The sequence below is a fragment of the Manis javanica genome, chromosome 11 (genome assembly GCF_040802235.1).
Source record: "Manis javanica isolate MJ-LG chromosome 11, MJ_LKY, whole genome shotgun sequence".
Classification (NCBI taxonomy): domain Eukaryota; kingdom Metazoa; phylum Chordata; class Mammalia; order Pholidota; family Manidae; genus Manis; species Manis javanica.
The window spans coordinates 51,987,355-52,012,859 of NC_133166.1; the positions used below are offsets into that span (position 1 = coordinate 51,987,355).

At 42.2% G+C, this 25,505-nt stretch overlaps 1 protein-coding gene across 3 annotated transcripts in view; it reads right to left on the reverse strand.

Moving 5' to 3' along the window:
* Positions 1-2,419: 2,419 nt before the first annotated feature.
* LOC108401639 (uncharacterized) overlaps positions 2,420-25,505 on the reverse strand; it is a 171,734-nt gene continuing 148,648 nt past the window's right edge. For all 3 annotated transcript variants that reach the window (XM_037019579.2, XM_073216364.1, XM_037019588.2), the window contains one exon: positions 2,420-2,864. In XM_037019579.2, the coding sequence (XP_036875474.1) occupies positions 2,480-2,864 (385 nt within the window). In that variant the 3' untranslated portion in view covers positions 2,420-2,479. The remainder of the gene's footprint in view (positions 2,865-25,505) is intronic.

Here is a 25,505-nt window from a genome sequence, read left to right on the forward strand (position 1 = left end):
TGCAAAGTCTGGTGTGGTTCTGGGCAACTGTCCATGGCAGCTGCGGTATGGGGACTCGGCAGTGTGTCTCTACATCCCCGTGTCCACTGCAGAATTAAGCACAGGCACGCAACCGGGGTCACTCCTGAAAGTGACCCATGTCACCCACACTCACTTTCAGTGGTCAAAGCAAATCATGTGCCCACATTTAACTTCAAGGGAGCAGGCTGTTCAATACTACTATTGCTCAGTGGGTGTGAAGAAAACCTTGGTAACCTGTGGAAACAGTATTATTTTTCTCATTTTACAGATGAGGTAACTATAAGGGAAATAGTGCCCAAAGTTATACAATTTATATGTTTGGTGACAATGTGATTCATTGTCCAGACCAGGATACCTCTGCCAATGAAAGAGGGTAGTTTTGATCAGTGCCTCCCTAAATCCTGGGCATTCAGTCCTGCCTACTTTGGGATTTAGAGCCCCACTCTGTACCTCCTCTGCTGGGATCTTCCTTCTCCTCCTGGGTTGAAGAGTCCATGGCCCAAAGGGTTTTGCCCAGCAGGTGCATGGTCAGAGCACCACTTCTAGACCAGGCCCCAAGTCCCTGCAGCAGCTCGGAACTCCCTGCCCACATAACTCCAGGCCTCTTCTGGAGCTTGTGTACTCCTGGGAGCATCTTCCAAAGGGCAGAAAAAGCCACAGGTGTGCACACACCTAGGCCCAAAGAACCTAAGGGCCGGCTGGTAGCCTGTTTGAATATGCAGGCGGGGGTGTCCACACACACATACATGGAGCCCCTTAGAAGGAAAAAAAAATAGTCGAGTGACCCACTACCATTTTCTACTCTTATTCCCACCCTGGGGCCCACAGGAATTAGGGGTGAGCCTGCCATGCCGTTCCTTCATTTAGAAGCAGCAGATCCAGGCCACAAATCTAGGTTTTTCTAATGCAGGACCCCACTCTTGGTGAAAGTTTAATGAAGTTTTAAAAATCAGTGGCAATGCATGGTGTGATTTGAAAATTCAGGACCACTGGGATGAGACGCAGAGTTAGTGGCATGCAAAGACAGAGCCCAAGGCCTGTCTGGACTGAAGCTGTAGCTCTGCCACATGGAAGTTCGGTGATCTTGGCAGGTCACCTGCCTCCTAAAGAGCCTGTTCTGCCTGTAATCATAATACTAATAGCCAAGTTTCCCAGTAGTTACAAAGCTGAGGTGAGATAATACACATGCAGAACTGAGACTGTGAAGGGAGAACCACAAAGGAGGAGTTTTCCCTGATGACCTTCCTCAGCAGGTCAAATGCCAGAGGTCAGATGATCCGTGCTGACAAACACCAGGCTGCTAGTCAATAGGCTTTCCAGAGTTTTAGGATTCTTGTGTGAAGTGTTTTTAAAACCTCAAAATTGATCTATTAGTAGGTGAAATTGAATGGATTCAATGACAAAGGACTAGCATTTAGCATTGTTCTTATCATGGGGAGAGTATCCCAAAGCTATTTATGTGTGGCAGCGATTTGGAACTCAATTCAAAAGCAGATCAAAGAGTATCCTCACATTCAAAGAACATTCAGGGACCCCACTGAAAAAGGTCACTTGGGGTTATGTTTTCAGAGGAAACTGAGGCCCAGAGAGATTAAGCCTGCGGTTTTCCCTTTCTCAGGGCTGATGCAGAGGCTAGACCGAACTCCTTCGCCTGCTCCAGTTGTTCTCTTTAGAGACTCAACATTTTCATCTGAAAAATGGCAACAAGAACCCCTACTTTCAGAAGAGTGAGGATTAATTAAGATAACGACCACAGAGCACTTGGTGCAGGCAGCCCTCAGTAATTAACCATTTTTATTATTACACCAATGTAGGGTCCTTACATGCTTCAGCATTAAAGATTTTTTTTACCTCATGGTTGCTTTTAGATTTCATCCCATGGCATGAGTGACTGATGGAGGCTGTGGATTTATCAGAAAATTATCAAAGGTTTGTTGTTTTAAATACATGATAGAAAGATGTTTTCTTTTTACATTCACATCGTTTTTTTTTTTAAAGGAGGTCATACAGTTATTAACTATAAGAAGCTGAGGAAGGAGTCATACCAGATTAGTGATCCCAAGCCACAGGAAGAGGTGGCCATGCTGCTAAAATATTGGAGATAGAGATGCGTGAAGAGAACACTCCCAGGAGACTTCAGAGTCAGATCAATTCACTAGCTGAACGACTTTAGGCCAATTACTTCCACTCTGCAAACCTTTTTCTCTTCTGTAAAGGGAGATAAGAGCAGTACCTTCCGCACTGGGTGGTTGGCACGGCTCTATTGTAAAGCATTTTGCCCCAGGCCCAATGCAAGGAGATGGCTGACCAGTGGAGCCAGAACACTCTGTTTGAACAACTTTAGAGGAACTGACACTTATTATAAGGGTAAAAATATATGCTAAGAAATCAAAAGAAATTCTTGAGAGAATAATCTAAACTTTATTTTCTGACAGGCACAGTTCCATCTACAGACGATTCACGCAGAAGCCGGGTGCATCAGCCTGAGGAGCCCGTTCCTGAAGTCGTTGGGAAGGCCTGTAGGCTTGCTGGTGGCTGGATTTACAAAAACATGGACTGAAGACCCGGTGGTGCAGGCCAAGGCAGCAAAATGCACCAGCTTGGGGTGGCCAAGAAAAAAGCCATCACTGAGGTCCTGGTGATCTACTGAAGGCGGCTCCTCGGTGGGCTCCGGGGGAAACAGAGCAAGGCGGTAATGCACGCTGGAGTGACCCACCTTCTCCACGGCCAGCGCAGCCACTGGGACCTGAGGAAAGCTGACGGGTCTGTGGAAGGTGCACTGATTGGTCACCATGAACCCCACCATGGGGGACGTCAGCAAGCCGGTTTTTAGGCCACAGTACCTAGAAGTTGAATTACAATGCTTATAGTCCTGGTCACCATGACACTCTCTCCCAGCCCCATAACTTCCCCCAGAAGTAGGCTCTAGCTTCAAAGGGCCTCAAATCAAATCCCAGCTCTGCCACTCTGAAGCTGAGTTACCTTGGGCAAGTTACTTAACTTCCCTGTACCTCAATTCACACAACAACGTAATGTTCATAACCATGGAACCTGCTTCACAGGCTGACTCTGAGGATACCATTTAATACCTGAACAGTTCCTGGACAGAGTAAGTTCTCATTAAACACTGGCTATTATTAATATCATTATGTCCATCTTATGGTTGCTTCTGACCATGAAAAGCCTGGTACTTTTGTGTCAAATTGAGAGGGAAAACTTAGTTATTAGAGATGGCTATTGTGTCTTTTACCTCTGTCATTAGATTGTAATCTCTTTGAGAACAAGAAATGAGGTTGTACTTGCAATAATTTTGGAGGTTGAACAGAATCAGAAATAAAAAGCATGATGTTGAGTTTCAGCCTCCCCCCACCTCCTCACCTGATGGACCCATGTATCACTTAAAACATTTTAGTTGAACTGTCTTACTTTATTCTTAAGAAAGTTAAGACTGAATGTGAGAATTCATTTTAAGGAACCAACTGGGGTCTGACTACAAACCTGACTGAATCATTGTCACAGAAAGATGCTACAGGTCTCTGCCCAGGGAGTGCACGTGAGAGCCTGTGGCCAGCCACCCTGGGCATTAGCAGATGTCATCCACCGTGACATCAGATACAGTCATTTATTGACATAGAAAGCCGCTCAGTGAAAAAGGTCAGGTTACAGAACAGTACATAACATTTGATCTCATTTGTTTTACAAGACATATTGGTTTTGCACTTAATTGCCCAAACAAACTTTTAAAGGATAGGTTGCAAAATGTTTTCAGTAGCTATTTAGTAAGTGGAATTTGGGGATAATTATTTTTCTTCTTTTTGCTTTTTTACTTTTTTCCAGAGTATCTCCCCTGGCTTGAGTGCATTTGCATATCCTCAGGGGTGGAGAGAAGCTCATCTTCATGTCAATGGGTAATTACCTGGGCAACTGAGGGCATGTCTGAACCTGAGAGTTTAAGGGGAGGGGCTGGCTTGCTTGCTGGCTTGCTTCCTTCCGGAGCAGGAGAGAGAGAGAAGGCGCTGGACTGCAGTTTGTAAGCAATAAACGGGTTTTAAACTTTATTTCTCCCTTTGACTAATTTCTGTTTTTAGAGGTATTTTTGCCCTGGGATTTCCTTTCCTCGGACTTACAGCTTATATGAATTTTCCAGAACAAATATGATTTGCCTTTGCAATAAGAAAATGTTATTTTTTAAAAATGTATCTGAGTCTCATTTTTTAAGAAAGCACTGGAGAGATGAGCAGGCTGGATAAGCAAGGCTCCTTTCCTTCTGCCCATGAGGGTCCTCCTGCCTCTCGTTGCCCTCCCTGAGGAGCCTTCCTCACACATACCATGCGGCAGGACAGAAAAGGGAAACGGGAGAAAGGCCTTGTTCATCAGCATGACTCCAAGATCCAATGGGAACCAGTCTCCTATTTTCATTTTCCATGTTTCTTGGCTGCTCTTGCTTTCCCGTTTCTCCGCCGCTGTTTTCCTTATTCTTTATGGCCCTGACAGTAAAGAAAGAGTGCCTCTTCCCATCAGGAGAGCAGTATTTCATTAGCTCCCTGGATCTCTGAGCCCAGCCATGACAACTCTAAATAACTGGAACACAGAGGCACCTTGAACCAGTGCCAGCTGTGAGCGCCTGGGAGCCAGGGTTGTGCTGAGGAGCTTTAGATCTTATATTCAGTATTCAAAATAACCCTGCATGGCAGGCCTCATTTCCCCACTTTACAGGAAAGTAGGGAGGCTGAATACATTTCCCAGAGGCACCTGTGCAGGTAAGTGGTGGCTCTGGCCCAAACGTCAGGCCCTCTACGGCCAAGCTCACATTTCCTTCCCCCCATTCTGACTTACTAGATGGTAAAGCCAAAACCTATATTTTAATCCAGTGGATGAACTGCATCTTCTTTACGTGTTCCTGTGACTTTAAGAATTACATTTTCTTTAAGGGTTGGGTGACAGCTTTATCATGTTTGGATAATAGACCTCTTGCTTGCAAGCTTGTAACCAACCCAATCTGATTTTGTTGGTGGTAACAATAGGAAACTCAGAATATTTCCATTGTTCCAGGTTTTTGAGGCTTAATTTTTATCAGATTTTATGGATGTGTACATGTTCTAAAAAGTCAAGTCATTTACTACAAAAACAGTAGTTCTCCAGCTGGTTATGCCACTGGTTATTACTCTAGGCCAAGAAGGTCTTAGAGTGGATTCACTCATTCATTAGTCTAGACCAAGAAGGTCTTAGAGTGGATTCATTCGTCCAGTGGGTTCCTCCTTTTTGTTAGCACCTCAAGTACAACATGGAGTAAGAGAACCTTTGGCCTTTGGGAGTGGTCAGTGTCAGGGGCCGGGGACGCAGGGGGTGCGGGAGAGCCGGGCACAGTGTGCCTGCTCTTGGCCTCCCTTGGGCATGTGGAAGGTGCTAGCTGTACTCCTTTCTGGTTCCCCTTCCACTCTTTCCTCCTCCTCCCCCTTACTGCTTTTCCTCAGCAAACACTTATTGGGCACTACTCTGTAGCCAGCATGTGCTAGGCACAGAGAGAGAGCAGTGAACAAGTGGGACCGTGATGATCCCGCCCATGCACAGTCCTGGTCTAAAGCGGATGCAGTCATGATGCACTGTGCCAAATGCTATGCCACAGATGCCGAGAGGCTCTGCAAGCTCGGGAGAGGAAGCCTGACTTGGTCTTTGGTATCAGGAAGAACTTTTGAGCAAGTGACAGCCATGCTGAGACATGAGGAAAATGTAGCAACTATTGAAGGGAATAGTATGGGGAAGAGTCTTCCAGGAGGAGGATTGGCCCACCTGAGGGCCCAGAGGCCATAGTTAACACATGGGGCACATCCCAATGGTAACACAAGTCCCACAGAGTTGGAACACAGGGTGCCAGAGGCTGGGGAGGAGGCAGAAGCCAGACTGGGGAGAGGCTTCCTAAGAAACCTGGATTTTATTCTGGGGCAGTGGGAAGCCAACACATGGATTATTGTATGCAGAGGAGAGTAAGGTCAAGTTAGTTTAGTAAAATGAAAACACAATGCCTGGGAGAATAATTAGGCAACTACCATCATCCTGGTAAAGATGGTAACAGCACAGATGGAAAAAACTGAATGGAATCAAAAGAGATTTTGCATAACATTTGATGATAAATCAGGTTGAAGGAGATGAAAGAGCTCTGGATAACTTCCAGTCCTAGGCAACTTTCTGACGATTTCATCTTTGGAAAGAGGGAATGTGGAGGTTTGGAGCAAAGGTAAGGCAAATGCCTGAGCTCTGTTTTGAATACTATAGCCTGGGTTGAGGTCCCTGTGAGACTTTAAGAGGAAGTGCACAGTAGGATTACAGTATTACTAACTAATATTTCTGGAGTCCTATACTAAATGCCATGCCTTCCATTAAGTACACAACTGGATTATCTCAACAAGAGGCATTTGGATATATGGAGCTGATGGTCAGAAAGATGTTTGGGCTGGAGACAGGTGGTGAGAGACTGTATTTCCTCTAAAATCAGGGTCTAGGCAAGTAATGTAAAGGGTTGAAGCTGGCTGGGTGTAATGCCCTCAATGTGCTGGGCCCATGGCAAGCTGGAAAGCAAATGCCCAGACTGACCTGGCACAAATTCAGACTTTTAAAAGATACTAAATAAAACTCATGTGTGGCCTGCCCAGATTTGTCTTTCTGGCTCTCCACTTTGTGACCTCTGGGAGAGATGGTAAATAAACTGGGGTAGAGGGAGGGATGGCCTAGGGGAGAACAAAGAAGGGGGTGAACTCAGCCTTAAGGAGGAAAACCTGGCTTTGAATCAGCTCCCAGTTCTGATGATTTCTTAGGATGCAACTACTGAGTGATGAAGCATCTGATTCTAATGCAACCTAATCACCAGGTGAGGTGAATGCCTATCTTCTATGCTTTCTTACCCCAGATTCAGTAAACTTCAGAATACAGGGGTGTGAGAGCTGGAAGACCCCTGAGGGTCTCACCCAGGGCAGGAGCTCTTCAGAATCTGGTGTGGGTCAGAATCTCCTGGGGATCCTGTGAAATGTCCAGATCCCCAGATGCCTCCCAGGTCTCCTGAATCCATGTGCAAGAAGGGACCCAGGTGTCCTAATTCTGACAAGCTCCCTGGTGATTCTGATGCACACACCTAGTCTAGGAGATGCTCCTCTCAACCTACTGCCTGAGAAGCAAGCAGCCCAGAGAGAGGATATAAGTTGCTCACCTGCACACAGCTAGAAAGGGGCAGGGTTTCCTATACTGTGCCAGTCACTCCAGCCCTTTCAGCTTGGTCCATTAACCTCCCACCCCCAGACCCAATCCCAGCACAGGCCAGGGGGTCTCCAGGGCATTCGCAGCTCAGAACCAGGCCTGCCATGCTCCTGCACTTGCCCTAACTTTGCATGTGACCCTAACAGTTGGGTTCAGTCTTGCCTTGTTCCCCTGCCCCTGGCTCCCACCTCCTTCCTTGGGTCTTTAACTAGGTTTAACTAGGTTCTGCCTTGACCCCTGTGCTGAAGCCCTGTCTTGGTGCCTCCCTGGGCCTTGGGTGCTGCTGGAGCAGGAAAGACATGCACCTGAAGGTCACAGGCCTCCAGGTCTGTGTCAGGACACAGCCCTGCTGCCTCCTGAGATCTGGAGAGAAGTGCCTGTCAGATGGTAGGAGGCCAGTGGGCATATGGCACAGACATACTTTTCAGAGGGGTAAGGCTATGTTTGTCATTTGCTATAAATAGCATAGCATGGGTAATAGCCTGTGGTCAGTTACCTGGAGTGCCAGGGCAGAATTCTGGCAGGAAGTCCATCCCACACTCTCAAAAAGTAAGCACAAGCTTGGCAGCATGGCCCCATGACTATCCAGAGTCCTCAAAGAGTGTCACACAGACAGCTGGAGGATAGCTCAGATCTTGGGAATCTGCACAAGGAGGCCCCTGTCTGGTTGGCATTAGTAAGTAATATGGTTACAAGGAGAAATACATGCATTTAGAAATACAGACCTGGGAGAAAATAAAAGTATTAAGTTAAAAGATTAAGTTGATGAAACCTAATACTTAAGCATATATTCTGTGTGTCTTTATACGCTTTATCCACACAGGCCATTGCTTGGAACAGTGCTGGTGGGTCACAGGGCGCACTGCATCTGTACTGATGTTGCAGCTTGGGAGGTAAGGAAAGAAGGGAGTGTAAGGCTCATGCCTCCCTGCTGGAGAGAAAACAGGACACCATTAGGGCAGCACCACTCCTCTAGGGTTTTTTTTTTTGTGTGTGGCCTCCAGTGGCTGAATGGCTCCAGTTGGGAGAGGTTGGCTCTGGGACCTAAACCATGCCTCACCCAAGCACCTGACTAGGGGAAACTGAGTCCCTGTCTCCCTCCAAGCTCTTCCAGTTACAAATGATAAAAAGCTCAAAAGGCTTAGGCAGAAAAGGAGAATTTATTGGCTCATGTAACTGGGACTTTTAAAAAATGGTCTCAGGACACTAAGGATTATAGCAATGTTTTCAGAAATTAGCTCTGTCCTGCTCCCTCTCTAACTCTGCATCTCTCTGCTCCTGCAGACACTGCCTCCTGCAGCAAGGGGGAGGCATGACTGAGACCAGTCAAGGCTGTATCATCCCAGCTTAACGCTCACTCAGAAGTCAATACCTGAACATAATTCTTCGTGTTCTCCCTTCAGCCCTGTGCCTGCCTCTGGTCTAATCAGTGAGGCTGCCCAGGCCTGGTGTAGAGCTGAATTGGCAGCCTCACCACGTGGAAGAAAGGGGCACTGCCCACCACATAATGGAGTCCTGTTACCTGAAGGAGGGAAGGGATGCGGGATAAATAAAAGCTGAAGTCCCTTGATCAAGAGAACTTTCCAGAGGATTCTGAGACCCAGAGCCACTGCTAACATCAAGGCTTTAATTAGTAAGAGGCCAGGGCCTCAGGGTCTTGACATGACAGGGAGGGAGGGAAGAGTTAACCACCATGGTATGACTGCTGTCCGAGGGCCTATACTTGCTGGTACACACACTACCTCACCTGCTCTATGTAATTATACCATCCTTGTTTTACCAATGAGGTAAGAGCAGATCAGAAGAGTAAGTAATTGCCTGAAGTCACACAGCTGGTAAGTGTCAGCATTGGGACGTGGAGGCACAGGTCTCCATCCTCTAGCAGAGGAAAGTGCTGGTTTCTGGTCCCCTCTCTTACCTGGCCTCACTGTCAAAGCCCTAACAATATTTTTGATGACTCTTCAACAGATTATCTTTGGGCTGTTTCCAAGTTTCAAGATGTAGCAAGATGTTTCCTCTTCCATCTCTGATTTTTGGAGGGCGGATGTGCTGCTTAATGTCTCTGAGCAGACACAGAAAGGAGAGAATAGGGCAAGATGGTGTTGTTTACACTGTCCAGGTGGTCATTGGGCCCTGATCAAATTAATCAGCACTCTGCCAGACTGTCGAGCTTCCCGTTGGGATGCCTGGAGTGCCAGGCAGCATGAATGCTGCATGGCCCGCACATGGGAAAGGACAATGGAGTCCATCCCAACTTGTCCCTAATTCCTGTGTCTGACCCTTGCTGGCTGTATGACCTCTAACAAATAACTTAACCTCTACTAGCTTCAGTCTCCTTCTGGAAAATGGGAAGGAGCACACCTGTTTAAAAATGCACCAAACATTTATTATCCCCACAACTTCTGTCCCTTCTGGACACAGCAGACAAGGGACATATGCCTGACCCCAGGGCAGAAAATTCACTAGCTGATAAGAAACCCCTGATGTTCTACAGAGAATTTCAACGACGAAGGGTGGAAACTGTTGCCAAGCCCACGCAGGGTTCCAAGGCAAAAGGCCCTGGTGATGGAGTGTGAACAGCCATTCGGGCCCAGGCATAAAACAGGCAAGTAGAGGAAGCTAGACAAGGAAAAAGAGAGCTTTGAGGCAAACTGATGCTGAGGAAGACAGAAGCGGGATGAGAATAGTAGCACTGCTCCTGCATGATAAAGAGCATGGAAGAGCCAGCTTGGTTCCCTCTTCCTTAGACTGAGTGACAGCCCAGTCTCCATTTCATCTGAGCCAGCTTGAGGAAGTTTCCATCCCTTATATCTAAACACTACAAAACAGAACAATGAGGAGAACAAAGGACTGTTGGCAGAGTTCTCATTTCTGACACATAGTAGGTGCCCAATAAAAGTTAGTACAGTTCTCTCCCTGGATTAAGGGAGATAAAACTCATTCAGGCTAGGCCCCTGCGACTGTAGCCAGGTCTATGCCTGGGTCATCTTCCCTTCTAGCCCAGAAACCATGGCCAAACTAACTCTGCAAGATATACTGCACAATTAGTGTGCACCTCTTAGCTTGGCTAATTACCTCTTTTATCAATTAAAAATATTTTCCCATTAAGCCAAGGAGTTGAGAGAAGGAGTCTCTTCTTTATTTTTAAAGCTGCTGAAAAATCCAGCAAGATAATGTCACTGATTTGGTTAATTTCAGGTGCACATCAGGCCATTCAACCTAGGTGAATTTAATGACTCAGGACAGGTCTGACGATGAATGTCCCTGTAAATCATTTATAATTGCAAGCATAAAAATTAAAAATCAGTCTGAAGAGCAAGATAACGTAATGCTAATGATGGAGGGCGGTAATCTGAAGATAGAGGTCCCCTGCTTTAATCAGGCCCATTCGGGTGACGGAGCACTAAACCTTTAGGGGATTGTTCTGGAAACAAAAGGCTGGGAACCTACTTCAGTCTTTAATGACTTACTATGATAAAAGAAATTAACTGAATTTTCATATTATAATTATAAAACTTAATAGGGAATTTTTCCCTTCATACTTTTAATTTTTTTCCTAGTCAAGATAACCAACATACAGTCTATTCTCCTTACAAGGATGACTTTAAAAGGCTAGTTATGTTCAATCATGTCATGTTGAAAGTCCAGTTAATAAATTTTTCCAGGAAGAGGAATTGCCAGTGCTATAATGAAGACAGTTTCTAGAGGCTTTAAGAAATTAGAAAAGTCTTTACCTTATTTTCAATGTTATATAATACTACAGCTCTCCAAGGCAGAATCAAGAACATGATGAGCAATAAAGCATCAAATTCTTCTCTTTCAAATCACAAACTGAACACCCTCTTTCTCTTGCCTTTTCTGCCTGTGGACACCTAATCATAATTTTTAGTCTGATTCAGGTGGAAGTTCTTCCAAGAAGTCTTCCCTGACCAGTATCTCTCCATCCCCTTTCCCATGACGTCCCCACCCCCCAGGCTTGTCACTCTTCCTTCTGGGTTTCCTCTGAACCTTGTACACAAGTCTGTTCTGGACTTAACACACTGCATTTAACATACAATAGTAAGATCACTGCATTCTCTCCTGCAAAACTGTAAGTTCCTTCACTATCTGGGATCCATGACCAACCGACCCCCAGACAGCTGGCACACTGAAGGCATTTGATAAATATTCATCAGCAGATTGAGATTTATCTTAACTTTAGGCTACCCTAGGATAACAAGTGAAAGAAAGTCAAGAAAACACCAAGCCTTTAGCACTGAGCAATGACAAATACGAAGAAAGATAGGGGGAAAAAGGTGTTTTTTCTAGTAGATAAGCTTCTTAAAGTACACACATACACACTCTCTTGCTCTTGATAATAAGGAAAAACCATGGGGTATTTTTTTCTAAAGCTTTTAAGTATTTCCCAGAGCCCTTGATAAAATTACAGACTTTTCCTGAGCAGCTGAGGTGATTTTGTTCCATATAATTTCCTCTCCACATGAGTTGTATATAGTCATACTAAGAGGGGAATGAGTAAGGATTTTTTTAGTTGAGGAGAAACTGATTTCAATCAACTTAAGGGAAAAAGTAAATGAGGGGCATATTTTATTATTAAGCCATTGAAGTATCTCACCAAGCCAAAGGCAGGAACATGCTCAGGAACATGAGAAAGAAAGGATCGGAAAACTGGGACATTATCTCATCCACAGGCGTCATTCCCTCTTCCCCTCCCATGATCATGGTCCCTTGGTCTCTCACCCTTTATCCCAACTTAGTGTGCATCAGAATCACCTGGAGGACTTGGTAAGACACAGATTTCTGGGCTCCTCTCTGGAGTTTCCAAATCAGGCAGTCTGAGAGGGGCCTGAGAACTTGCATTTCTCACCAGTTCCCAGGTGATGCTGCAGGTGGTCTGGGCACCAGCTCTGAGGACGACTGCTTCATACCCGTGAGTGCCTGGGGCAGGAAGACAGCCACCAGAGTCACTTCATTTGCAGGTTGCAGCTCCCGCTGCCAGGAGTGCTCATCCTACTCCCACCCACTGCCAACTGCCCGGGAGACACAGTTAACCAGCCCAGCCGGAATGAGACATCCACCAGGACCCTCAGAAACAGCCAGACACAGAGCTGAGTGTGGGCATATTATGCAATTCCCCAGGAAGAGGAGTTGGGCAGGCAACACAGTGTAACTGCCATGTGACGTGAGAGACGCTTTCATTTTACCCACCCTCAACTGAAACAAACTTGGAGGTACTCACATTTCTGCAAACAGCCCCTATCAAACACAGAGGGGCAAGAAGGAAGAGGGACTTCCATCAGGCTGTATGAGACACCCCAGCAGAGGGTGGAAGAGAGTGGTATTTTTTTTTTAAGTATTACTGATACACAGTCTTATGATGGTTTCAGACAAACAGCACTATGGTTTCAGTCTTCACCCATATTATCAAGTCCTCACCCCCTCTCTATTGCAGTCACTGTCCATCAGCGTAGTAAGATGCTATAGAGTCACTACTTGTCTTCTCTGTGCTACAGTCTTCCCCATGACACCCCTACATTATGTGTGCTAATCATAATGCCCCTTAATCCCCTTCTCCATCCCTCCCCACCCACCCTCTCAACCCCATTCCCTTTGGTAACTGCTAGTCCCTTCTTGGGTTCTGTGAGTTGGCTGCTGTTTTGTTTCTTCAGTTTTGTTTCCTTGCTATACTCCACAAATGAGTGAAATCATCTGATACTTGTCTTTCTCTGCCTGGCTTATTTCACTGAGCATAATACCCTCTAGCTCCATCAATGTTGCAAATGGGGTTTGTTTTCTTCTTATGGCTGAATAATATTCCATTGTGTATATGTATAGAGTGGTGATTCTTAACCAGGGAAGGCTTTGCTCCCCAGGGACACTTGGCAAGTTTTAGAGACAGTTTGTTTCACAACTTAGATGGCGGGAGTGGGTAAGGTGCTTCTGGCAGCTAGGGGCAGTGGTCAAAGTTGCTGCTGAGCATTCAACAAGGCACAGCACAGCCCCCACTAAAAAAAATTACCTGGCCCAAATGACAGCAGTGCTTAGGGTGAGAAATCCTGCTCTAGAGCCTACAAGACCCGCAAAAACACATTACAGTCTTCTCATCCACGGCAGGGGCAATGGCCCTCCACACAGGCGAGTCCAGTCCCACCTGCTGAGTTGGGGTCCTACACTGCCACTTGTTGGCTGAGTAAGCTTTGGTAAGCCACAACACTTCTAAGCCTCATTTTCCACATGTGTAAAATGGGATAACAGAGATGCTGGAGGGAATTCAATGAGTTAATAGCTGTGAATAACTTAGCCCAATGCCTGGCACATGGTTTGTGTTCAGTATATTGTCGTTACATGTCAATGTTATTATTATTACTATTATTGTTACTTGTGAACGGAAATATGGAGGAATTCCTCCATGCCTCTATGATTTGGGGTGAATAGTATGACTAATTGAGGAAATTTTACAAAAACAGAGAAAAGAAGGCTAGAAAGGAGTGATGTCATTAAGATGGTGACATAAGTCATTCTGAACATCAGTGCTCCTCACAAGAAGACCAGCTAGTAACTATCCATGGACAAGACACCACTGTGAAAATCTCAGAACCTGGAAGATCTGAATAGACATTTTCCCAAAGAAGACATACAGATGACCAATAGGTACATGCAAAGATGCTCAACATCACTAATCATAAGGGAAATGCAAATCAAAACCACAACAAGATGTCACTTCATACCTATTTAAAAAAAGGACGAGAAATGACAAGTATTGGTGATGATGTGGGAAAAGGGAACCCTTGTGCACTCCTGGTGGGAATGTAAATTGATGCAGCCACTATGAAAAACAGTAACGGACGTTAAAAAAATTAAAAATAGAACTACCATATGATCCAGCAATTCCATATCTGGGTATTTACCTATAGAAAATGAAAACACTAATTTGAAAAGATATATGCACCTCCATGTTCACTGCAGCATTATTTACAGTAGCCAAAACATGGACACAATCTAAGTGTCCATCAACAGATGAACTGATAAAGAAAACATGGCGTGTGTGTGTGTGTATACACACACACATATATGCAGTGAATATTAATAAGCCACAAAAAAGAAGGAAATCTTGGGATTTGCAACAACATGGATGGACCTTTAGGGCATTATGTGAAATAAGTGAAATAACTCAGAGAAATAAGGCATATATGAAATGAAACAGAGAAAGACAAATACCATATAATCTTGCTTATATGTGAAATCTAAATCTGAAAAAACTGAACTAATAGTAAGAGCAGATTGGTGATTGTCAGGGGAGGAAAACAAAGGGAACTGGTAAAGTGGTCAAAAGGCACAAACTTCCAGTTATAAGATAAATAAGTTAGTTATGGGAATGTAATGTACAGCATGGTGACTATAATTTACAACACTATATTTTTGAAAGTTGCTGAAAGTGTAGATCTTAAAAGTTTTCACCACAAAATAAAATTATAATTAAGTGAGGTGATAGATGTGTTAACTAACCTTATTGTAGTAATCATTTAGCAATACATAGATATATCAAATAATTGCACTGTACACTTTGAAGTTACACAATGTTACATGTTAATTATATCTCAATAAAACTGGGGGAAAATCTAATAATAAAAAAGGAGGCTAAGCTTTTCTGGAAAAGAATAAACAAGGAGTGGGGGAAGACTCTCATCTTTCAGAAAGGAAACACTAGACCTTGTGAGTGGCATCATTCTACATTCTCTCTCCATCTCCTAGCATACTGTTCTTATGTTGGCACTTTTCACACTGGATTAGGAAAAACAAGTATTAATCTGAGCTGATACTAATCACCCATGACAGAAAATTCCCACTCTAATCGAACTTTCATAACATATTAGCAGTAAAAAGCCCTTGCCTGCCTTTCACAGGTCAATCTCCATGCTGCCTATAAGCATATGGTAATAACAAGCATCTGTCCATCTGCAAAAGGCTCAACATAGACCAGTGACAAACTGAAAATTAAGACTGCAATCAAAATGTTAAATGGCCAAGTGACAAGGCTGGCCTCCATCAAGTGGACAGTACTATCTGCTGTTTCCTTCATTCTCCATAATGCCAGCACAAAACTCTGCTCACAGAGATGTCACATTGGAAAGCACTAAATCCTGGAACTTTTGAGTTTGAAAAGACCTTAGATGTCTTCTAATCCAGTCCTCTCACTTTTGAGCTATCAGGTCAGGGAAGACACTAGATGAATTTAACTAACCACAAAATACTAAATCTTTCATAGGGACTGGACATTAGCTAGAATGGGTAAGTTTCAGATTATCTGAAATTCCTTCCTTTATAATGCCAAATTTATGATAGGCAGTCCTTTAAAATCCTGGCCCAAAATCTAGCTGGACTTTGTAGTGTTTTATTTTTTATTTCATTTTGATCCAATCTGACCACCTCTTATTTAATGGGATACTTACATTTCTTGTGATTACTGAACTGTTTCTGTCTTCTTTTTTTTTAAATCAAATAATCCATTTCCTTGGCTTCTTATTTCCCCTTTTTCTGACTTCTTTTAGATTGACAAAATCTTTTCTAATTCCTCTGTTTTATTCTGTTGGTTTAAAAGCTATAGATTTTATTTGTAGTCTTCTAATTGTTATCCTTAATATTTTACCCTCCTAACTTAATTGTATATTTATACAACAAAGTCTCAAATTATTCAATATTTCTATCTTTCTCCCAAATATAATACAGATGTTTAGCATGTAGAAATGACCACATGACCCCGAAGCCTAAAATATTTACTATCTTGCCCTTTCAGCAAAAGTTTACAGGCCCTGCTCCAGAATAATAATTTTGTGGGGTAAAAAAATTCCAAGCTGACAGTTATCATCCCTCAACACTCTGGACGTATTACTTCAGTGTCTGCTGGCCTTTACTATTGCTTATAAGAAATTATACCTTATGAATTGCAGTTTTACTATGATATACCTAGATGTGAATTTTTCTTTGTATTTACTGCTTGGGTTTTGGCATACACTTTGAACCTAAGAAGGTCATGTCTTTTTTCAATTTCTTGTCAGACACTGTTTCTCTGCCATTTCCTATGTTCTAGTCCTTGATCTATTCTCCATATCTCTTAACTTTCTTTTTTAATTTCATTGTTTTGTTTATTAAAATATCCTCCCTGATAGTGCCACATTTTCAATAATTTCCTCAATGCTATCTTCCAATTCACTAATTCTTTGTGTATAATCTGGAGTTTATCCTATTACTTTTTTGGTTCAGTGACTATAATTTTTCACTTAGAAGATTCCTAGTGGGTTCTTCTTTCATTTATTGGTTTGTTTTGCCTTTCATTGCTTGTTTAAAGTCCTTCCTCTCATGGCTTTGCAACTACCTTTACACAGGTTACCCCCAATCTTAGTAGTATTTCAGGGATCCTGTCCCATGTGTTATTGGAAAAATATAGATCTGAGCATGAGGTAGTGGGAAACTTGGTTAAATTCCTACTTGGGAGGCTCTGTATTCTCCAACCTCTATCACATTTTATAGCCCAGTGGTTCTCAACAAGCGCTTATTTTCCCATTTGGCCATGTCTGGAGACATTTTTGGTTGCTGCAGCTGGAGGTGGGTGTTTGTTATTACTAGCAGCTGATGGGTAAAAGCCGAGGACATTGCTAAACATCCCACAAAGCACAGAACAACCCCACTACAATTATCTGGCCCAAAGTGTTGCTAGTACTCGGGATGAGAAACTGCCTTAGTCTCAGGCAGAGATCAGCAATTTTAGACCCTTTCACACCAAGGGAGCCACTTCCCCCAGCTCCCAGCTTCCAGCAGCAGTGAGTGTGGCCCAGTGAGCACTGTTAATCTTTTCCATCCTTCAGGGGTGGACCTCCTAATCATCCTCGCTGACTTCCAGACCCAGAGTCAACAAGAAGGATTCAGCTCCATTCATGTTGCATTTCTTGTCCACAGAATTATCTTTTTCTGACCCAGGCTTTTATACATTTTTTGTTTTCTACTTTAATATTTTATATCACTCTTGTTACTACATATTTTGAGCAGAGATACCGGGCTAAAGCATAAACTCATTAAGCCAGGGCAATTTTTTAATGGGTCAAATCTACATGAAAGGACCATTTCTTGGTCCTTTCATTTTATTTCTTTTTTTGATTAAAAAATCATAAATCTTGCAATATGCTGTGGCACAAACTCATAGTACAATGAGACAGTACTTCTGGATAGAATCTTCTCAGTTACTTTTTAGCAGCTAAAACAGGTCTTTAAAAAGATCATCATACAAAAACACTGTAGCTGGTAGGTATAAATGATACCCTGATGAATACCTGCATCTTTCACAGGAGCTTCTCCTACATTTACAGGAGCTAGGGGTTCAGGCTGGAGATTTTTGACAGCATTTCAATAAACACAGGTTTCTTCCCCTGTGACTTATGCTCCTGCTTCCTTGTGTCTTGGTCCAATGAGAACTGCTGTATATGCAATGTCCACAGCTATGAAATGCCCAAGGCAGGAGTCTCAGTCTCAAATGAGATTACAGGGGCAGACTGTAGAAAGAATTAACTCTTTATCATTATTTAATGGCCTTCTTTGTCTCTTTTCACAACAGACCCTCAAGTTTTCTGATGTGAGATGGAGCAGAGCTGTCATCATCACCAACATTTTGTTCCTCCAAACCCACTAGGTCTGAATGATTTAGATGTAAGACCGGGACTGTTACCTGTAGCATCCGACACAGTTCCATCTGATTCAGACGCCATGCATCCCCTGCAGTGTCTCCCCTCTAAGGAATGCCCCATCCCAAGCAGAGGTGTGTTTCCTAGAGATGTACGGTGTCTTCTCCAAGAACCTTATTATCATGGGGAATGCTTCTCACGTACTCTAGAACCTTCAACCGTTAGAAGACTGGACACCTGGCCCCACTAACTTCTCTCTGTAAGGAAAGTGAATTTGGGTCATAGAAACATGGTCATTTACTTTTGGGGAACCTAGCTAGGTCTTGTAGAATTGAGAGCTGAGGACACCATTTTGGGTTTCCTAGGATAAGGTAATGTACAAGCAGGACCATCATGTACGAGGGCACCCAATTTGTGCAAGGACAAGTGAGCACTGAAAGCCAGCTTGTCAATCTGTATGCCTTGGACAGGTCACCTTCTCACAACTTACACAAAGTTGTCCCATAGGCCAGTAGTGGGTCCCATGTGCAAGTAGATGAGTGTGGAGAGAAGATGGTCTGCGAAGTAAAAATGAAGAAGGAGATGGGCAGCAGTGATAAGAGACCTGTAGCCTCAGGGAGAAAGAAAGAGATGGAGAGAGATGTTGCCTGGGTCCTGAAAGCTATTAAGTGCTCTGCTACAGTCCCTGTAACACACAGCTCTTCTTTCTGCCCTAGGCTTATAAAAGATGCCCTAGTGCCCTTCTAACAAATTTCCTTACCTTACTTAGCTTTAATGAGAGGATTTCTGTTTCTTGCAATTAAAAATAATCCTGTTGTAATGAAGCTGCAGGAGAGCAGGAGCTGTATCACTATGGTATGCTCGGGCCTAGTAGTGTCACCACGTAATAGTTGCTCAATAAAGACTTGCCAAATTAATGCATAGATGAGAAAGACATGAAAAGGGTCATTTAAGAAAGTGGCAGCATTTCAAACTCCTAAGTTTGAAAGTCCACCTAGAACAACAGAAAGATGAGGGCTTCATTGGTGAATTAAATCAGTAACTTTTCACCAGAAGCACTACCAAAATTTCAATTGTCCAAAGAAAACAGAGTGTGAGCCCCAATATTCAGAGACTGTGATGCTCCCTGGGCAAAAACAAAACTTACCTCTGTGGCACAATAAACCCAAGATTTAAAAAAATGACCCAGAAAATAATTTGTGAAATAAATAAATTAATAGAAAATTTTCAAATTCTTTCTGAAATCATAGATATTACTACTGGATGTCTTCAAAAGATAAGTCCATCACTGTTCTTTGCAGGAATATCTCAGAGCAGTTCAACAACCTGCATGAGGTAACACAGCAAGGTTAGAGGCAGGGAGCTTTGATATCAGGCCTTTTGCCTCTTAAGGCAGTGTTTCTATTATAACAAGCTGCCCCTGGCAAAGGAAATTCTTATCCTTTCTCATTTCTCTGCTACTACAATTAAAAAGTCACCTCTTTGTCCATTGAAACAGTTCCCATTTACTATTCTCACTCTATAACCCCGGTCAAATGGTTGGACTAATGACTGCATTTATGCATTTATAAACTGAGCACACATTTAAGAAACAACAAGCTACCAAATACATCAGCTTCATTGCAACTAAAGTTTTAAATGACCAGGTTATCACAAAAAAGTGCAATTTTCTACTGTATTATTGCCTGTGAAATATTACAAATGCAAAATGCAATTACCTTAATGCTATTTTTGATATCATATCAGCAAATTATGCCGAGTCCCCACCGTGACACTTCTATCAGGGTAAGCATTATCCTGTTGTGTGTGTCAATCCTCAGGGAAAATGAAGTCACTCAAATAGTTTCAATGCTACAGCAATTAGCCACCTCAAAACTGCCAGGAAGGGCAGATTTCCGAGTCACTTATTCACTTATGGAATGTTTAACCTGTAAACATCTAGGACATTTACCTTCTATTTGTTTTTTTTCCAATTAAGCCCCAGAGAATCCTCTGTATGCAAGCAAAGAATCATTTTTATATAGTAAGAAGTTCTCTCCTTCTATTTGCTTTCTTAATTGTCAGCAAATCTCCTTCTGCTATTAAAATACACACCATATAAAATGGAAAAAAGAGGTAGTCAATATATATTGTGCTGAAGACTAAAACCATAATGCCATGAGGGGAAAAATACAGTGCAATAGGTTGGAGGTTTAGCTATCTTCACATTAAGCAAAGAAAAATAATAACTTCCAGCAACCTTTGGCAGTCTATGATTTGTTTTCTGAGGTTCAAAAGCTTTGCTAGGAGATTAGAAAGAATGCAAAACATACACACGTGAAGAATGTACACACACGTTAAGCTTTGCAAAATAGCTTCATTTACCTGGGTGTAAATACAGTGTGCTTAAATCAGATCCAATTAAAAAACTGGGCAAAAATGCCCCTCTGCACATTTAAAATACCAGTATCTTACAGATTTTCAAACAATTTCTCTGTCAAAATGAAGGACTCCATCCTCATCTCATTCTTACTGAGTTCTGTTAAAAATTAAATGGAAAGACCTTGGATATAAATGCAATAATATGCCATTAATATAATTCAGACTTGTGATTGAATAAAAATTAAAGTTTTGAGGCTGAGGATTGTTCATAAACAGCTATTTTCTCCATTGTATAAACCATCCTCTCAGGAAAGGAACAGTTGCCTCCAACGTGACCATCTTTTGAAGCTTAGCTGCAAAGATGAAAACATTAAGGTTGGTTACTTGAACATCTTGAACATCTCTTGCATTTTTGGTGTCTATTTTAGATAGAAAATCACCCCTTAGGCTGCCATTCCATCTGGAAAATGTAATTAATAAATCATCATCACTCAGCTCTACACACTGCCTTATAAAGTGTACAAAGAAAAAAAGAAAGAAAGACTAAAATCTATTATGTATCAGCCCCTCGCACTGCCCTGAACACTTTTAAGTATCCCTGGATATCTAGGAAAACAAGGGACCTGGATTTACCTGGAGAAATTCGGCTCTCTCCTCCAAGCACACAGAATTGCCCTTGCTTTTTCCAACCATCTGATCTCTAAGCCTAGGCTTACCATACATCTTGACCTCACAACCTCCCTTGTAGGAGGGAAAGACTGGAACTCCCACAAGGGGTTTCCAGGACCTGAGCAAAGGCCCAGCCCTGCGATGACCGCCTCAAGGAAGCCCAGACGGAAGGAGACTGGTTGGGAGCTCTAGGAGCAGAACATGCTTATATCAGAATCACACTGAATAGGTTCAAACCCAGGCTCTGTGTGGCTGTGTGAACTTGGGAAAGCGACTGGCCTTTCCAAACCTCAGTCCTCCGTCAGAGCAAGCAAATAACTCTTAGCTATTACTAATGATGAAAGTGAACTTAAAAAAGAAGCAACAGCATCTCACTGCCAGGAAACACCTCCTGGTAGATTTTGATTCATGAGGAAAAATCATCCCAGGATGCTTGGTAGAAACTCAGCAATGAAGCAAATATTTTTATTTGCATTTCTTAAAGAGAAACTGGTACACAGAGGTGTAAGTGGCCAGGGCAAGGACAAGATGGCAGCTCAGCTTGCTGGTTTAAAGTCAGTCCAAGACCCCAGGGTCCCAGCCTCATGAAGGATCCCACTCTTTTCAGCTAATCTGAATGTCTCTCTTGCTATCCTTAGGCCAGAGAACCATTTTAATGCTACATTAAATCTAAAAGGCTCACCTTTTCATCCCAGCCCTTTTAAGCTTCAAATTTACAATATTTACTCACTCTGCATGCAGTCCTGATTAATGTTATGAATTCCGCATTGCACAGTGTGTGTGTGTGTGTGTGTGTGTGTGTGTGTGTGTGTGTGTGTACAATTCCAACCCTCCACAACTAACCAGAGTGCAATATTACTTGGCTTTTGGTTTTCTGTACCTCTGTGCCTCAGAGAACCAGGTATTTGGGATTAAATCCAGCCTGAAATGTTATTTGCTCTGTTTAGTGCTTTTATGATGATTCTCTTATTATCTGCATGTGCTTCAGTGCTAATTGTACATTACAATGGTTGTAAGCAGTCAGCCTGTGAGCAAAACAGGAGAGCAGGGAGTTTGGAACCAGCTGCTATTCCATACAATCCAGGCTAGAAAAGGCCAAACGAAGAGATGCCAAAGGAAAAGAGAAAACCTTACTTTGCAGTTCTCTGAAAACAGGGCCTTGTGCTTCCCTGAGGGCCAAATGAACTGTTTCAGAGCATTGAGCAAAGTGTTCAATCAAGAAACTGTATAAAAGAGAAAAATAAATTTTATTCCTAAAACCCATGAGGGTGCCCAAAATAAACCTGAATTTTCAGACTCTAGAATTCACATTTGATTATATTCAAGGAATGTTTGAAAAGGAAACATACCATTTAAACTATTAAAATACTCAAAGACTTTGACAATAGTTGATATACCAATTTAAGCATGAAGATTAAAGTAGCCAATAGTAAATTCCCAATCCTGAGTTTGAACAGAAGTTTAAAAAAACAGTATGGAGGTTCCTCAAAACCTCAAAATAGAAATACCATTTGACCCAGGAATTCCACTCCTAGGAATTTACCCTAAGAATGCAGCAGCCCAGTTTGAAAAAGACATATGCACTCCTATGTTTATCTCAACACTATTTACAATAGCCAAGAAATGGAAACAACCTGTGTCCATCAGTAGATGAATGGATAAAGAAGATGTGGTACATATACACAATGAAATATTATTCAGCCATAAGAATAAGAAAACAAATCCTACCATTTGCAACAACATGGATGGAGTTAGAGGGTATTATGCTCAGTGAAATAAGCCAGGCAGAGAAAGACAAGTACCAGATGATTTCCCTCACTTGTGGAGTATAACAACAAAGAAAAAACCGAAGGAACAAAACAGCAGCAGACTCACAGGACCCAAGAATGGACTAACAGTTACCAAAGGGAAAGGGACTGGGGAGGATGGGTGGGAAGGGAGGGTTAAGGGGGAAAATGGGGCATTATGATTAGCACACAAAATGTAGGGGGGTGGGGACATGGGGAAGGCAGTATATACAGAGAAGACAAGTAATGATTCTATAGCATCTTACTACACTAATGGACAGTGACTGTAATGGGGTATGTGGGGTGGACTTGATAATAGGAGGAGTCTAGTAACCATAATGTTGTTCAAGTAATTGTACATTAATGGTATCAAAATAAAAACAAATCATCCTTCTGGTATTTATGCTAATATAAGAACTTCCAAGAACAATTATGTTCCACCCTCTACAAAAACATTTCCAATAGTTTAGAAATCACAATGAGCCCCCAAATTGTGATGCCTAGTGAAATACTCCATTATGTTACACATAGTTTACAAGTTATTTTAAAAGACTGCATGTAGCACTAGAATGCATCTATGGAAGTTTGATGAATTGCACACAGAAAACAAATTATGTAGTAGTTCTTGACATTTTTATTAGCTTAAAAATGATTGTAGAATTGACATTTTGCACAGTGTAATGAAACAGAAATTATAATTAGAAAACATCTTGGTGTTCATTCTCAAATTCATCTTTTGCAATTCCTGGTTTTCTGACAACTGCTCAGCCACTGGGGCTGAGGGACAATCAGCCATCACCAGCCTTAAACTTAACTTTCCCATCAGTCTCTAGGATTTCAGCTCCTTCCACATTCCACACTGATCTGGTTGGGACAGCTTTACATGAGGCTGCTGAAGTCTAAGCTTCAGGTGCCTTCACTCACTTTCAAGGCCCTGGACCTAATTTTGTGGGATTTTTTCGGTAAATGAGTCCTTCCAAATATTTATATTTCTAGCCCCACAAAAAGTACTTCGGAGTAGAATGAATGAGCCTTCTTTAAGAATCTGAGCCAAGTTACCGACAGCAAAATGCCAGTCCTTCCTAATCTGGTCACAACCAGGGTGTGGTTCTGACATTATCATATCACAGGCAGACATCAAGCGAAGGTGGCTGCCCCCATGAATGATGGGGTCTGTGAGTGATTCTCCTTATAGCATCTAGGCAAATGCTACAGTAAAAGATGGTTTCATATGGTTTTCCTTTGTGTTAAAAGATTTTTCTTTGTTTTATCAACACTTTGTTAACCCTTGTTTTTCATAAGCAAATGGAAATTTGTTGATACCTCTAAAGTGAACTTCAGCATTCCAAAGCCATGATTCTGACCAATTTTGCCTAAGCATAAGTCTTCTAAAAATTTCAGACTTACAAAATGGTATTTAGTTTGACTTTTTTGTCTAAACATTTGAAATTTTCCTAAAAATTCCATTTCTAGTTTTACTTTGATTTAAAATTTTAGTTTATATAGCACAACTCAATCCAAAATGTTTGCAAACCTCATAAAAGTATCTAAAATATCTGTCCTCTTTTTCATTTTATTTCAACTTAGTAATCAAAAGTTTGCAGATGGTACAAAGTAATTATTTCTCTAAAGTCTGTTTGGCATCTTTTTAAAATCACTGACTACATTTCATCTTTGAGCTCCTTATGAATACAGAAGGAAGAAAACAGGTGAAAAGGTCTAATTTTACTGGCCACCTTGATTTTCCCAGGTATGTGTTAGGATAAAGCTAATGTAAACCTCAGAATAATTCTATGAAATAAATACCATTGCCCTCATTTTACAGCATGGAAATGGAGGCTCAGAAAGTAACTAGCTCAAGTCATGCATCTAGTAACTAACAAGTGTGGAGTTTAATCAGTTCCACTGCACTAGACAACTAAATACTTGAGTACACATAAAACCATTCTCATAGTTTACATGAAGAGAATCATGAAGAAAAGTACAGGATTCATCCCCAATCTGTAGCTCTCAAAAATTAATATATGTAATTTGATAATTCCAAAACAAGGAAGGTTAGGGTTTAGGGGAGATGGGAGCATCATCAAGGACAAGGAAGAGTGAAAAATAAAGACTCTAACAAAGTAAAGCTTTTCCAGTTCTACTCATGCATTATTAACAGTGTGACAAGCAGAAATGGAGGAGTTGTAGATAGAAGAAACCATAATATTTCCTTTAAAAAAAAAAGTGCTGAATATCTTGGGTGGCTGCTAAAAAGTGATCAAGGTTACCGAGTCCTCCACCTGGGAAAATAGGCTTGATGCTTGAGATTTAGGAAAGAAACAGGCACTAAACAGCAACAAAGACCAGAAAGCAGGGGAAATTCTTATAGGCACTGCATTTAGCATCAGACCACATACTCCAAGGAGAAGAGAGGAGAATGTCAGGATGAGATCAAGACAATATCAGTTTAGAAGTAAGATTCTGAGTTTATAGGTCAAAGATCTGGAAACAAGCTTATTTATTCCAAAAAGTGATGTAGCTGACATTTCTCAATGGGATTTATTGAAGATGGAAGAGTGCCCACTTATAAAGCTAGAAACTGACAGACGGGTGAGAAATGGACAGAGGCTAAAACACCAAATCAAGGAAGATGGACAATGTTTGGCAAGAGAAGAATGGGCCTCAAATAAATTTGGGGCACAAGGTTGATTTTTGGTCTCTTGGCATCAGTGAAAAATAACAGCAGTGCTCAATTTGATCTTGA